Here is a 15,342-nt window from a genome sequence, read left to right on the forward strand (position 1 = left end):
AAGTGACAAAAGCTCGAGGTTGAAAGTAGACAAAATGGTCAGAGAAAGAGAGGAGTGAAATGTAAAGATGGAGGGAGTAATATGGATGGAAGGGACAGGGAGAGGGGAAGTAGGGGGATAAAAGGGGAATGAGGGAGTGGGGGATGGGAGATGAATGTATGCAGGAGGGGAAGGGAGAATGGTGACTGCAGGGGTGGGAGATGGTGGGAGAAATGGGTACACACCAAGGTGGGTGGCGGGGGGGGGGGGGGGGGGGCGGGGCAGGGAAAGGGGGGGTGGAGAGCCTTGATGCGGAATGTCTGGCGTCTGAGTGAAGCAGTTGGGCTCAGTTTGCAACAGCACTAATGACTGGTATTTGACCCAACGCTGTAACAGGACCCCTCTCAACATGCAGAGGATCAGACTTCAGCTGGCCCCACGGTTTGCTGAGAGGAATGGCCCAAAGACAAGGAAATAAATGATTAGGAGGCTATAAGATTCAACGAGGCAAAGCGAGTCAGCAATAGGAGTCTCTCACCTCCCGCTTTGGAGTGCTACAATTTTAATAATCAGTATTGAGTAACATCGTGTAAAAATAGACTCATTCAGGCAGAAGGCACACTGCTCTATGATGTGAAAATAGAGCCGGGATCTGACCTATAAGTAAACTATTGGGCACTTTAGGTCCCAACCTCTTGCATGAAGAGGCTGCTAGAAAATTGAAATGCCAAGGAATTTGATCCTGGAAGCTGATGTTGGTGTTTGCTGATATAACTGAAACCTAAGCTGTGTTAAAGATGTTTCCTGCTGCCTGCCTCTGAGATATTACTGAGCCCATGCCCGAGGCAGTACCAATATGTTTGTTACTTGGCATTTTGTTACAATACATACACTGTTGTCCCATTGTCCTTCTGCAATCATGGGCCTGGATGTGAGCAATGAGGGGCAGTGAGGAAATCTGTGTAGAGTTGCCTTGATGAGTAGCGTTTGGCCATTGTCTCATAGTATAGCGATGGCTGCAACACAGGAAACATGGCTGGCTAATGTCCTATACACCTCTACAAACAACAATGTGTAATAAGGAGATCACAGTGAACATTGGCCAGGGCATTACAGGTAACACCTCTGCTCTGCTGCCATTAGTGCTGAGACTCAAAATGTCCCCATTTATTCAGTGGTCAGTGTTTGTGGGTTTTTCTTTGGTCAATAAACCATGGACACAGAAGTAACTTTCAGATCCCAAGAATATTCCTCAGTCGTAAAGCTTTTAGTTCAGCACTTCAGCAGGTCCAGCACATGTTTTTTATAAGGTGTACATTTTAAAGACAAGAACACATTGTGTAATGGTAACATCATTCAAGCGTTTGACAATATGGTAAACAATATTTAATACCAAGGAGACATTAGCAAAAGTGACTAAAGGCTGAATGATTGAGAAACAAACAAGTCTACAGGTGTAGTAGATCTGAAACAAACACACAAGTTGCTGGAAACATTCAGCAGGTTTGGTAGCATCTGTGGAAAGAGAAACAGAGTTAATATTTCACGCTGAAGACTTAAGGCAGAGAGAGAGTTCATGCGAGGGACATTTGGAACAAGAGGGCTGGATATCGAATAATGACGAGACAGAGTACAGAAGAGATTGAGCAACTTGTAACTGGTGCCAAGGCACCAAGCTCTCTGTCAATGTCAGCAAGACATCGCGATTGACTTCAGGAGGCAAAGCAGTACACACACCCCAGTCTATATTGATGGCGCTGAAGTAGAGATGGTCAAAAGTTTCAAGTTCCCAGTAATAAATATCCCCATCAATTTGTCCTGGGACAGCCACAGCCAAGAAAACACAGCAATGCCTCTACTTCCTTAGACGGCTAAAGAAGTTCAACGTGTGTCCAACAACCTTCACCAACTCTAGAGAAACGCCGTAGAAAATATTTTATCCACAAGAAAAGCAGAGAGTTGTGGATACAACCCAGACCATCATACAAACCAGCCTCCCTTCCATTGACTCCATCTACACTTCACACTGCCTTGGCAAGGCCACCAGCATAAGGTCATACAGTCATAAGGGATAGGAGTATTCAACCATGGATGATCTATCTCTCTCTCCTAACCCCATTCTCCTGCCTTCTACCCACAATTAATCAAAAATCTATCTATCTATGCCTTAAACATATCCACTGACAGCCTGCACAGCCTTCTGTGGCAAAGAATTCTGCAGATTCACCACCCTCTACCTAAATAAATTTCTCCTAATTTCCTTCCTAAAAGAACGTCCTTTGATTCAAGCAGAATCAAGGACTTGTCTCACCCAGTCCTTCACTCTTCACTCCCTCTTCACCCCTCTTCCATAAAGCAGCAGAGCCAAAGTTTGATTACGTATCTCCAGATTCAAGGACAGTTTCTTTCCAGCTGTTACAGGCAACCACATGGTCCTCTCATCAGCTAGAGCATGATCCTGACCTCACATCTACTCACATGGAGAAGTAGATGTTCTTTGAACTTTCTTTAATTGGACTTTATCAGACTTCAATGTTGTATATTTGGATTAAATGTTGTTCCCTTTATCCTTTATCTTTATCTGTGCTCGGTGGAAGGTTTGATTAGATTTATGTACAGTCTTCTTTGATTGAATAGCACACAAACAAAAATAAGCTAGCGAATTCTTGAGAGGGACTTTTGGAACATGTGGGTCGGATATGGAATAATAATGAGAAGAGATTGTGTGAATCTGTGGAATTCTTTGACACAGAAGGCTATGGAGGCTGTCAATGGATATTTTTAAGGCAGAAGTAGATAGATTCTTGATTAATGCGGGTCTCAAGGGTTATGGGCAGAAGGCAGGAGAATTGGGTTAGGAGGGAGAGATAGATCAGCCAGGATTGAGTAGACTTGAGGAGCCAAATGGCCTAATTCTGCTCCTTTCACATGACCTTATGATCTTTTCATTGTACATAAAACAATAATAAACTAAACTAATCTTTGTTAGTTGGTGAGGTAATTAAGATAAATGATGACCAATCGCCAGGAGTTGGCAAATACAGAGCAGTCTGAGTGTGGAGACGGACCACCCCTCTCTATCGTCAGGAGATGCTGGAAATATTCAGCTCATGGGGCCCATCTGTGCAGCAGAAACAGCCCACATCCCAGCTCAACATCTTGTCAGAGTTTTGATGAAACATGAAGTGGGAACTCAGCTTCTGCCTCCACACGGACTGCTCTGTCGTTCCACCATTTTACTTTCATTTCAGATTTCCAATATCAGCAGTTTTGTCCTTCCAGTCTCAATGATTCTCTGTCACCATCTTGCCCCCAACCTACAGATCATGCTGGATAGAAAGGTATTTCCCACTGATCTTCTGCATGCTGCCTCTCAGCAACATCATTGGACACCAACAGCAACATAGGGAGGCAGGCACCAGGCATAACTGGGCTCCAGCATCACCCCACCCGTGTCTCCACCCAGTCTCCACATCATCTGATGTGCCACAGCCATCTATTTGCTCCATCTGAGGTTCTCCTCTCTCCATCACCCACTCCATTCCTCACACATGACATTCTCTGGAAGGAGCTGAACCAATGGGTATTTTTGTTGGGAGGCACAGAGATAGGAAGACGTTGAAGCAATCTCAACTGGAAGCCTCCGTTGGTGAGCAAGCAAAACAGGGACTAGCATTCAAGGTCCAGCTTAGTGGGAAAAGCATGGCATCAGACAGCCTGACAATGGAGTGGGAGAGATCGAGGGTGGTGTATATGAGCACAAGTCATGGTGATGCATGGTGGCGCAGCAGTAGAGCTACTGCCTCACAGCACCAGGGACCAGGGTTCAATCCTGAATGTGATTGCTGTCTGTACAGAGTTTGTACATTCTCCCCGTGACCAGCGTGGGGTTTCTCAAGATCTCCGGTTACCTACGACACTTCAAAGACGTACAGGTTTAAAGGTTAATTGACCGTAATTGAAATTATCAATTGTCCCTAGTGTGTGTAAGGTAGTGTTAATGTGTGGGGATCGCTGGTTGGCACGAACGATGGGCTGGAGGTCATGTTTCTGCCCTGTTTCTCGAAACTCGAAACTCTAAACGGATGATTGGAACCCGCCCGCCTGGAGAATGACTATGTTTGGACGATTCTGTTCAAGGCACAGGGTGGATCCAGATTTGTTGGGGTGGACCTGGAATGGGGGGGGGGGGGGGGGGGGGGGGGGGGGGGAGGGGGGAAGCCAAGGTTGGCTTGTTTCTGTCAGCAGGAAGAAAGGTGAGGATGGAAGTCGCGGGGTGCAGTGCCACCGTGCTGGAGAATGGTGCAGAGACGGGGCAAAAAGGTTGATGAGGGCAGAGCTGTAGATGTTGTGTACATGGGATTTAGTAAGGCGTTCGACAAGGTGCCGCACGGCAGGCTGCTCTGGAAGGTTAGATCTCATGGGATCCAATGAGAGATAGCTTAACGGATAGCATATTGGCTCCATGGAAGGAAGCAGAGGGTGATGGTAGAAGGTTGCTTCTCAGAATGGAGGCCTGTGACTAGTGGTGTGCCTCAGGGTTCGGTGCTGGGCCCGTTACTGTTTGTCATCTACATCAATGATTTGGATGAGAACATACAGGGCAGGACTAGCAAGTTTGCTGATGATACAAAAGTTAGTGGTTTTGAAGAGAGTGAAGATGGTTGCGAAAGATTGGAGCAGGATCTGGATTCATTGGCCAGGTGGGCGGAGGAATGGTTGAAGGAATTTAATGCAACGAAGTGTGAGGTGTTGCATTTTAGGACGTCAAACAAGGGCAGGACCTGCACAGTAAATGGTAGGCCTCTGGGTAGTGTTGTAGAGCAGAGGGATCTAGGAGTACAGGTGCATGGTTCTTTGAAGTTCTTTGAAGTTCTTTGAAGTTGCAGTTAGATAAGGTGGTCAAAAAGGCTTTTGGGACTTTGGCCTTCATCAGTCAGATTATTGAGTATAGAGGTTGGGAGGTCATGTTGCAGTTGTATAAGACGTTGGTGAGACCCCAGTTTGAATATTGTGTTCAGTTCTGGGCACCATGTTATAAGAAGGATATTGTCAAGCTTGAAAGGGTTCAGAAAAGATTTACAAGGATGTTGCCAGGACTAGAGGATGTGAGCTATAGGGTGAGGTTAAGTAGGCTGGGTCTCTATTCCATGGAGCGCAGGGGGATGAGGGGAGATCTTATAGAGGTGTACAAAATAATGCGAGGAATAGATCGTGTAGATGCACAGTGTCTCTTGTCCAGAGTAGGTGAATCGAGGACCAGAGGACATAGGTTTAAGGTGAAGGGGAAAAGATTTAATAGAAATCTGAAAGGTAACTTTTTCACACAAAGGGTGGCGGGTGTATGGAACAAGCTGCCAGAGGAGGTAGTTGAGACTGGGACTATCCCATTATTTAAGAAACAGTTAGACAGGTACATGGACAGGACAGGTTTGGAGGGATATGGACCAAGCGCAGGCAAGTGAGACTAGGGTAGCTGGGACATTGTTGGCCGGTGTGGTCGAGTTGGGCCGAAGGACCTGTTTCCACGCTGTATCACTCTCTCTCTCTCTCTCTCTCTCTCTCTCTCTCTCTAAGGATGGCATGAACAATCATGTCAAAGACTGCAGTCTGGTTGGAATGAAGAGTTGGATGATCTTTGCCACAATAACACAAAGCAGTGTCATGAACTATCTTTGTGTGGTCACCATGGACTTCCCCCTGCGCCTTCAAGCTGACCTCATGGTGTTTGAAGCCCCAGTGATGTTCCATACATTGTCCCGTTAACATTGGGCTTGCTGTCTCACACCATAAGATAAATACACCGTCACTGCCTTACTGCCTTGACCTGTCACTGTACAGGGCAATCATGGCTCAATTAAAATCTGTGTCCACTTCACTCTGAGTCGTACTCCCCTTCTGGTGGAGCAGTGTCACTGGGAGCTGTGGGCAGTGGAGTTGTCTGTGGTGGCCTCCAGCCAGGTGGCAATGCTGGAGACCACCACAGACAACTCCACTGCCCACTGCTCGCTTGTTCTCACTCCTCCCCACTAGGTTTTGCCACAACCACCTGAACTATTTTTGACATTTCCCCAACCAGTTAAGGGCGGCACGGTGGCGCAGTGGTAGAGTTGCTGCCAGAGACCCGGCTTTGATTCTGACTACGGGCGCTGTCTGTACAGAGTTTGTATGTTCGCCTCGTGACTGCATGGGGTTTCTCCGTGAGCTCCAGTTTCCTCCCACGTTACAAAGGCGTACAGGTTGTAGATTTATTGGCTCAGTAAAATTGTAAGTTGTCCCTCATGTGTGCAGGATAGTAATAGTGTGGTGGGATCGCTGGTCGGCGTGGACTCGGTGGGTCAAAGGGACTGTTTCCGCGCTGTATCTCTAAACTAAACTAAACTGAACTAAAACCCATTTTTAAAATATTCAATTGCAGTATCTGGGTGAGCCACTGTTTATTGACCATGCTGGAATTGCCATTGAGAAGGTGGTGGTGAGCCACCTGGTGACCTGCTGTTGTCCTTTGTGAAGCTGCTCCCACAGCACTGTTGGCCCACAGCAGTTCCAGGGCTTGGTCAGTGACTGGTTCCAACATGTTTCCAAGTCAGCATGGTGTGTGACTTGGAGAGGAAGCTCCATTACCTGTACCCAGTGCCACGCTGAGAGACAGGCCCTGCCTCGTATCTGCTGCGTGGCACAAGATGCCTCGTATCTGCTGCGTGGCAGAAGATGCCTCGTATCTCCTGTGTGGCATAAGATGAGACAAAGCCAAGTAGGAGATCTTATTTGACTCTAGCTTTAGGTTTAGTTTAGTTTAGAGATACTGCATGGAAGCAGCCCCTTCACCCGCCGAGACCACACCGACCAGCGATCCCCGCACATTAACACGAGGGACAATTTACATTTTTACCAAAGCCAATTAACCAACAGACCTGTACATCTTTGAGTGTGGGAGGAATACGGAGCAGCCGGAGAAAGCCCACGTAGATCACAGGGGTAAAGTACGAACTCCATACAGACAGCACCCGTAGTAGGGATCGAATCTGGGTCTCTGGTGCTGTGAGGCAGCAACTCTACCGCTGCGCCACCGAGCCGTCAAGGTTCTGGTTAGTCACTCTAATTTGAATTCAATACTGTATTTAAGAGCTTGTCCTCTGAAATGTCTGAATAGTGACTGGAATGTTTAAAAGACGGAAGGTATATATTTGGATGCATTTATATATTGTAGTGCATGCTGAATAAAATATAAATTCTAATTTCAGAGCTGCCACAGAAGCTCTTTCATCCTTACTGAAGTCGAGTAAGTTTCTATTCATTTCACGTTTGATTATACTTTTATAAAACCTAAGAATTAAAATCTGCAAACATCTGTCTTATGCTGTAAATCTGCACATTTATCTGAAATAACATTGGTTCTTTTTACTAGCCTGCTTAGGTAGAAACCAAATTAATTAAAAATGAAAGCAAAAGTTATTAATATGTTGGTTGTTTTTAGTTTAGAGCTCATTTGATATAAATATTTACAACTGGCTTTTTGAATCTCAGGCCCCGTTTTACAACTGTACCTCATCATCTCCCCTCGCAATCTGACTGCGAATCCCACGTTTCCCTTTATAACTTTGCTATTAACAGCCCTGCTCTAAAGCTGCACCTTTTCATGGACTGTTCCTTTATCTCTGTGCTCTGTGCACAGTTCGGTCTCCCAGAGAACAATACCCTTCAGAGATAAATAATTGGTTGTAAAGTATCTGGGGACAAGCTGAAATCTAGCAAAATTCTTTTTTAATCTCTTCACCTTGATCCATACCTTTCCTTTGAATCTTCTGCAATGTGACTGAACTACTAATATCGCCGGCTAGTGTCCCTGCTTTGAATTTCCTCACACCATTCACCTGATTGCTATTCCAGTTTCCGTTCAATCATTCCTACTCCTTTTCTTTGTATCTGTGCTTTTGCATCGCTAGTTGTCCGGCTACACATACAAATTAAGACCGGACAATTTTTTGGCTTCTCTCTTTGATTGTCGGTATACTATTAGTAAAAATAATGATTTTGATTGATCGCAAACCAGTTCACACGCTGAGTTTGTGGTCAAGTGGATGCAGAAATATAAAGATCATTGATATTTCAGCACCGTTATCAGTTGCCCAAGAGTTCCTTTGCCAAGACACTCTTGAGATTGTTGTGCAGTTGCACTCTGGTGTTGTGTGGGAGATGTTAGTGCTCAGATTATAATGGCATAAATTGTATTATAATCTGTAGCAGGTTGTGTTACGAGGTTCGAGGCGCAGCTAAAGAAACATTCCACAGGGGGCCACTGTTGTCCATTAATTTGGTGAAATTTGGTTCAGGATAAATCTGATGGCCTGTTGATGACCATATATTTCAGAATGGAACAGCAGGCGAGCTGCGGACAGTGGCTACATCCACAGGCTCTTGAAACTATATGAGGACTGGCATCAGCGAGACACAGCAAACCACTATGTTCCTATCCAGCGGGCTCTGCTCAAATGCATCAACAACATCACCAGTCTCCGCAAGGGAAAGAAATCCTTTCTCGAGGCTGATGGGATGAGAGTCCTGCTCAACGCCTCACGGGTAAGTTTTCTCAGCCCCAAAATAACACAAAATGTCCACGGCTTTACCTTTGTCCTTGTATCACATTGTGGGGGAGTTTCAGAAAACAGTGTAGGTCATCGAGTCATAGCGTGATACAGCATGGAAACAGGCCCTTCAACCCAACGTGCCTATAACGACCAACATGTCCCATCTGCACTCGTCCCACCTGCCTGCATATGACCCATATCCCTCTGAACCCATCCTATCCATGTCTAAATGTTTTTTAAACACTGTGATAGTACCTGCCTCATCTACCTCCTCTGACAGCCTGTTACATACACCTAGTGGAATCAAGGAATATGGGGAGAAGGCAGGCGCGGGTTACTGATTGTGGATGATCAGCCATGAACACAATGAATGGCAGTGCTGGCTCGAAGGGTCAAATGGCTTCCTCCTGCACCTATTTTCTATGTTTCTATGTTTACCACCCTTTGTGTGAAAAAATCACCCCTCAGATTCCTATTTAATCTTGCCCCCTTCAACTTAAACCTATATCCTCTGGTTCGCGATTCCCCTTCTCTGAGCAAGAAGCTCTGTGCTTCTACCTGATCTATTCCTCTCATGATTTGATGAACCCTGTCTTCCTGTGCTCCAAAGAAGATAGTCCTTGAGGCTCCATGAGGCGCTAGTTAGGCTGCATTTAGAATATTGTGAGAAATTTTAAGCCACCATATCTGAGGAAGGATGTGTTGGCTCTGGAGAGAGTCCAGAGGAAGTTGACAAGAATGATCCCAGGAAAGAGTAGGTTAACCTATGATGAGTGTTGGCACTGGGCCTGTACTCACTAGAGTTTAGATGAATGAGGGGGGATCTCATTGAAACATACAGAATAGTGAAAGCTACAGAATAGAGTAGATGTGAAGAGGATGTTTCCACTAGTGAGAAAGTCTAGGACTAGAAGTCATAACCTCAGAATTAAAAGACGTTCTTTAGGAAGGAGAAGAGGAGACATTTATTTAGTCATGGTGGTGAATCTGTGGAATTCTTTTCCACGGAAGGCTTTGGAGGCCAAGTCAGTGGATATATTGAAGGCAGAGATAGATATATTCTTGATTAGTACGGGTGTCAGAGGTTATGGGGAAAAGGCAGGAGAATGGGTTAGGAGGGAGAGATAGATCAGCCATGATTGAATGGGGGAGTAGACTTGATGGGCCAAATGGCCTGATTCTTCTCCTATCACTTATGATCTGGTGAACTTATGATCAACCTCTCCCTATAACTCAGGCCCCTGAGTCGTGGCAACATCCTCGTAAATCTCCTCTGCATCGTTTCCAGTTAACATTTTTCCTATAACATGGTGCCTAAAACTGGACACAGTACTCTAAATGCGGCTTCGCTAATGTTTTATACAACTGCAACATGATCTCCCAACTTCTATACTTAAAGTTCTGACTGACAAAGGCCAAAGTTGCCAAAAGCCTCTTTGACCACCCTATCTACCTGTGATGCCACTTTCAACAAACCATGTACCAGTGCTCCGATATCCCTCTGGTCTACAACACTCCCCAGACCCCTACCATTCACTGTGGTATCTGCCCATATTAGTACCCCCAAAATTCAACACCTCCCATTTCTCTGCGAGAATCAAAGAAAGGCAGCCACACGGTGAAGTAGGAGAGAACTTGAAGAGGTTTTCACAGGGTTTAGCCGAAGATGGGAATGGATCATAATGACTGCCATGTAGGTGTTGGGATGTCCCACCACTGTGTTGGGTGCTGGGATGTGGGCGGTGGGCGGTGAGGGAGGATCAGAGACCTACGTTACCATGAAATACCCCCACAGGGGGATCAGGAGTATGGAATGATGGGGTATGATCTGTGCACACGATCTGTGGGAAGCAAGGATGAGAAGTAGCAGCAAAAACAGAAGGCCAGGTGTGAGGGGCGGCAGCCTGGGAGGCAGGAAGGGGTAATGGGCAATTTCTGTCACTATGATTACCACAAAATGAATTCAAAACTATTTTGGAATCAGACCACAAAAGCTAAGCAGTAGCTTGAAACTGAGGAAAGTATGGAGTGTTCCGATCCAACACGTCACCCATGCTATTTCCCCAGAGATGCTGCCTGACCCGCTGTTACTCCAGCACTTTGTTCCTATCGTCAGTGTAAACCAGCATGTAACCATATAATCATATAACAATAACAGCACGGAAACAGGCCATCTCGGCCCTTCTAGTCCATGCCAAACACTTACTCTCACCTAGTCCCATCTAACTGCACTCAGACCATAACCCTCCATTCCTTTCCCGTCCATATACCTATCCAATTTATTTTTAAATGATAAAATCGAACCTGCCTCCACCACTTCCACTGGAAGCTCATTCCACACAGCCACCACTCTCTGAGTAAAGAAGTTCCCCCTCATGTTACCCCTAAACTTCTGTCCCTTAATTCTCAAATCATGTCCTCTTGTTTGAATCTGCAGTTCCTTTCTGCATTTGGGTCCCACAATGTAGGAGGGTGATTCAGTTGCAGCGTAACCGTGACGAGTCCACTTACGGTCAGACACGTGATCTCTGCAGAGGGAGTGTCATGTTTTAGATCAGTCTCTTCACACAGTGGGTCGATGTCACAGGAATCTGGATGCAGAAGGTCAGTGTGTTCTGTTGCAATCTATAGAGAGCATTCTTCACACAGGGTGGGTGTATGGAACGAGCTGCCAGAGAAGGTAGTTGAGGCGGGTTGATAACAAGATTTACAAGATAGTTGGACTTGTACATAAATACGAAAGGTTTGTAGGGTTATGGGCCAAACACAGGCAAATGGGACAGCATGAATGAGTTGGGCTGAAGGGCCTATTTCCATGCTCTTGTGACTCTTTGAATCTGTGGAAATTAAAGATGGATGGAACTGTTTCCTATCAATCCCCTGGACAAACCTGAGCTTGTACAAACCTGGTCCAGGGCTGTCGAGTCAGTGTATTTACCTCAATGTGTAACTGCCTATGTCAGAGCTGAACTATTCAGGAGTTTTGCATTGGTATCGGTTTATTATTGTCACATGTACAATGAAGACGATTTGTTTGTGTGCGATCAGATAACACTATGCATGAATACAATCAATCCAGACACGTATACATTTCCAAATGGAATCGAGATGTAAAAGAGTGGAGCGACTGTATTGATGACAGCCGATCCTCTCCTGGGAACAGCTGGCACAGAGCCGCCATGCTCCAGTGCCATCCTGTTTATTGCACTGGCTCTTCATCTTTTGATCAGATTGATTTTTTTTGCTAGTTTTCTAGTTGTACAAATAATTACGAACTCCTGATAGTGGATGTTAACAGCAAGAATGCAAGCGGCCACACAACATAATTTTAACCCGAATGAAAATGAAAACATGCTGGAGTTTAGAAGGAAAAAATCCCAAAATGGTTCCAAGTTTAGGGCAGCAGAATGGTGCAGCTGGTAGAGTTGCTGCCTCACAGTGTCAGAGACCCGGGTTTGATTCTGACTTCAGCAGCTGTGTATGTGAAGTTTGCACATTTTCTCCGTGACCGTGTGGGGTTCCTTTGGGTGCTTTAGTTTCCTCCCACTTCTCAAAGACATGAGGATTTGTAGGTTAATTGGCCTCTGTAAATTGCCACTGTAGGGATTATGTGTAGGGAGTGTATGCCAAAGTGAGTTAACATAAAACTAGTGTGATCGGGTGATCAATGGTCAGTATGGACTCGGTGGGCCTGTTTCTGTGTTGCATCTTTCAAGCATTCATTCTATCAAGATTCAGTGATGAGATGGGATCTCTGAGCAGAGAGATCAACATATTATAATAAATTAACTTGTGAGTCCCAGGGTCGACTAAACTGTTCCTTCCTTCTCCAGGCTTGTGGCTCCAGCCCAGACCTACACCCAGTTATCAAGTTAACTACACAAATTATGCGGAAGTGTCACCCAAAACAACACCTGCCTTTGCCCAAGCTGCAAAGCTGCTATTCATTTGTATCACCAAACGCAGCCCACTCCCAGTTGCTGGTGGGTCCCAGCGACACTGTGCAAGGTGAGATCCACAGATTTACTTGAATTTCTGCTGCCTTACTGTGAAAGGGGAAATAGAGCTTATTTAAGTTGTCGCTTTGCATCAGTTTTCCATCATTGCAGTGAACCTGGGTAGTTGGGTTGGTGGTGGTTGATGCAAATGTTCCAATATTAAGGTCATGTCTCCGGTTGGTTTTCAGCAGCAGCTTCATTGGGCAGAGATCCAATCACATTCTCTCTTGCATGCCATCTTTCTGCCAATTTTCAATGAACCATTGGATATTAGAGGCTGAAATTGAGGCAATCCATTGAGAAAATGTCTAAGAATGCTTTCCCTTGAAAAGCGGATGCCCACACAAATGAAATACTGCAGATGATGGAAATCTGAAATGAAACCAATGAGGGCGAGTGAGAGGGAAAGTTGGGGACGTGAGTGTCAGCAATGATGACCAGGGGAAACTTAACAGATGTCCTTCTGGGCAGGTCATCTGCAGTTTCCTCTCAGTCTGATCTTCACGTGGTTCACACACCACTGTCTGCCTTCTGAAACAGTCCAGTCAGCTAGTGTGACCAAGGGGCAATCAGCTTTGGACAATAATTGGCATTGAAGGGCGAGATGTCTTCGAGCCATCCACAGTGTACAGAATAAAAGGAATAACGTTTAGAGGAAGATAAAGTCCAATTATAGATAGGTAGAGAGTCTCCAATGAGGTAGATGGGAGGTCAGGACCATCCGTCTGCTCAGTGGCACAGCTGGTGGAGCTGCTGCATCAGAGTGTCAGAGACCCGAGTTTAACCCTGACCTCTGGTGCTGTTTCTGTGGAGACTGCATGTTCTCCCTGTTACTGCGTGGGTTTCTGCCAGGTGCTCCAATTTCCACCCACATCTTAAAGATGTGCAGGCTTGTCGGTTAATTGTCCCTCAATAGATTGCCCCTAGTGGAAGGAGTGGAGGAGAAAGTGAGAATAACATAGATCTAATGTCATCAGGTAATCAATGGTCATTGTAGTCAGTGGGCCAAAGGGCTTGTTTCAATGCCGTATCTTTCAACAACCCAAAGAAAGATGTTCCGGTCACTCTACACTGGAACTGACGTGGTGTATGAAGATAATAGAAATGGTGCTACATGTCAGGCAGCTCCAACTCTTTTAAGGCAGGGTCCCATTTACTGGTGTGTTGCGAAGGAATTGAGTGCTTCTGATTACACAGAATGACAGGGTTCCCGTACGCACTGGGCACCATGCATTTGCCCAACACCTCATTATCAGACTAATGATACGATTCCCATAAAGCAAGGCACAGGCCAAGTAACATAAGCATCAACATTGTATGGATTGTCGAGATGGAACTGCACTGACAGGTCTGTCTTTGTCCAGAGGATGTCACAGCTGAAGAAAATGAAGACCAGGATGATGATGACGATCTGAATGAGAATGAGGAACCTGGGTGCAGTGAAGATGTAAGGAACCATGAAGCTTATAAACCCTGCACCATGTTGAGTCTGGCTATAGCTGGTATTTCCATTCCGCAAGGTCGCCTCTCTAATTCCACTCATTAACTGCAGGGCATTCTGGACGGGGAGGGGGAGGGGGAGGGAGAGCAGACAGAGGTTCAGACTGGTGCCTCGTTGTAGGTAGAAGAAGGATGCGGTTCTGCATAGTGGTGGGAAAGGGATAAAGACAGTCATTTCTGGATTACTGATGTAAAACAGTTGAATGGGTGATTGGAGTGTTGGTGTAGGAGGATGTGATTTGGACCCATGAGGAATCCAGGTCATTTTCTGAGGAAGGTGACATGTGCAGGCAGTAGCACCACATGAAGGAATGGGACTAAGAAAGTGGAAGAGATTCTAAACAATTATTTTGGTTTGTTCTTCATAAGGAAGTCATTAAATATAACTCAACAACAACAGAAACTCTGTTCTGAAACAACACTATCTCTAAACTACACTAAACTACACTAAATAACATAAATTAAGAGAGCATTGTAGCAAGGGAGAAACGTGACACTTGACATGATACAATGCAGCAATGGCAAGGACGACATAAAAAAGACATCAAGGAGGACAGATCTGCCAGTACAGTGCCATCACTCATCTGGACAACAGAACACAGATAGGTGCAGGGAATGGGCAAGACTTTGGTAGATGGAGTAGGATGTGGGAGAGCTCTCCACTTTGGAAGGAAGTATGATAAAGGAAGCTATTATTTAAATGACTGAAACAGTAGGCTGTGGAAGAGCTGGGAAGCGGAGGGGAAGGACTTGCTTTCTCCCTCCTTCCCCTTCCCCTCCCAGCTCTCCCACAGCCTACTGTCTCCGCCTCTTCCTTTCTTTTTCCTGTCCCCCCTTCCCCCGATATCAGTCTGAAGAAGGGTCTCAACCCGAAATGTCGCCTATTCCTTCACCCGCTCAGTTTCTCCAGCTTTTTTTGTCTACCTTCGATTTTTACAGCATCTGCAGTTCTTTCTTAAACATATTATTTAAATGGTGAGACTCCAAAATGTTGTGGACAAAACAAATCTGGAATCTTGGCAAAAACATTAGTAAGTAGAACATTAGAACATTAGTAAATATCGCAGATAGTTTGGAATATCCACCAGGTCCGCGCCGACCAGCGATCCCTACACATTAACAATAAACTACACACACTGGGGGCAATTTTTTATATTTACCAAGCCAATGCACCTACATACCTTTACGTCTTTAGAGTGTGGGAGGAAACCGAAGATCTCGGAGAAAACCCACGCTGTCACGGGGAGAACATACAAACTCCGTACAGACAGCACCCA

General features: G+C 45.5%; 1 protein-coding gene across 1 annotated transcript in view; it reads left to right on the plus strand.

Annotated features, from left to right (window-relative positions):
- Positions 1 to 15,342, plus strand: part of agbl1 (AGBL carboxypeptidase 1) — a 332,335-nt gene that overhangs the window by 40,080 nt on the left and 276,913 nt on the right. Inside the window, exons 6-9 of the mRNA XM_033050120.1 lie at positions 7,224 to 7,261; positions 8,351 to 8,559; positions 12,401 to 12,575; positions 13,930 to 14,012. Of these exons, the coding sequence (XP_032906011.1) occupies positions 7,224 to 7,261; positions 8,351 to 8,559; positions 12,401 to 12,575; positions 13,930 to 14,012 (505 nt within the window). The remainder of the gene's footprint in view (positions 1 to 7,223; positions 7,262 to 8,350; positions 8,560 to 12,400; positions 12,576 to 13,929; positions 14,013 to 15,342) is intronic.

Source organism: Amblyraja radiata, chromosome 34 (genome assembly GCF_010909765.2).
Source record: "Amblyraja radiata isolate CabotCenter1 chromosome 34, sAmbRad1.1.pri, whole genome shotgun sequence".
Taxonomy (NCBI): Eukaryota; Metazoa; Chordata; class Chondrichthyes; order Rajiformes; family Rajidae; genus Amblyraja; species Amblyraja radiata.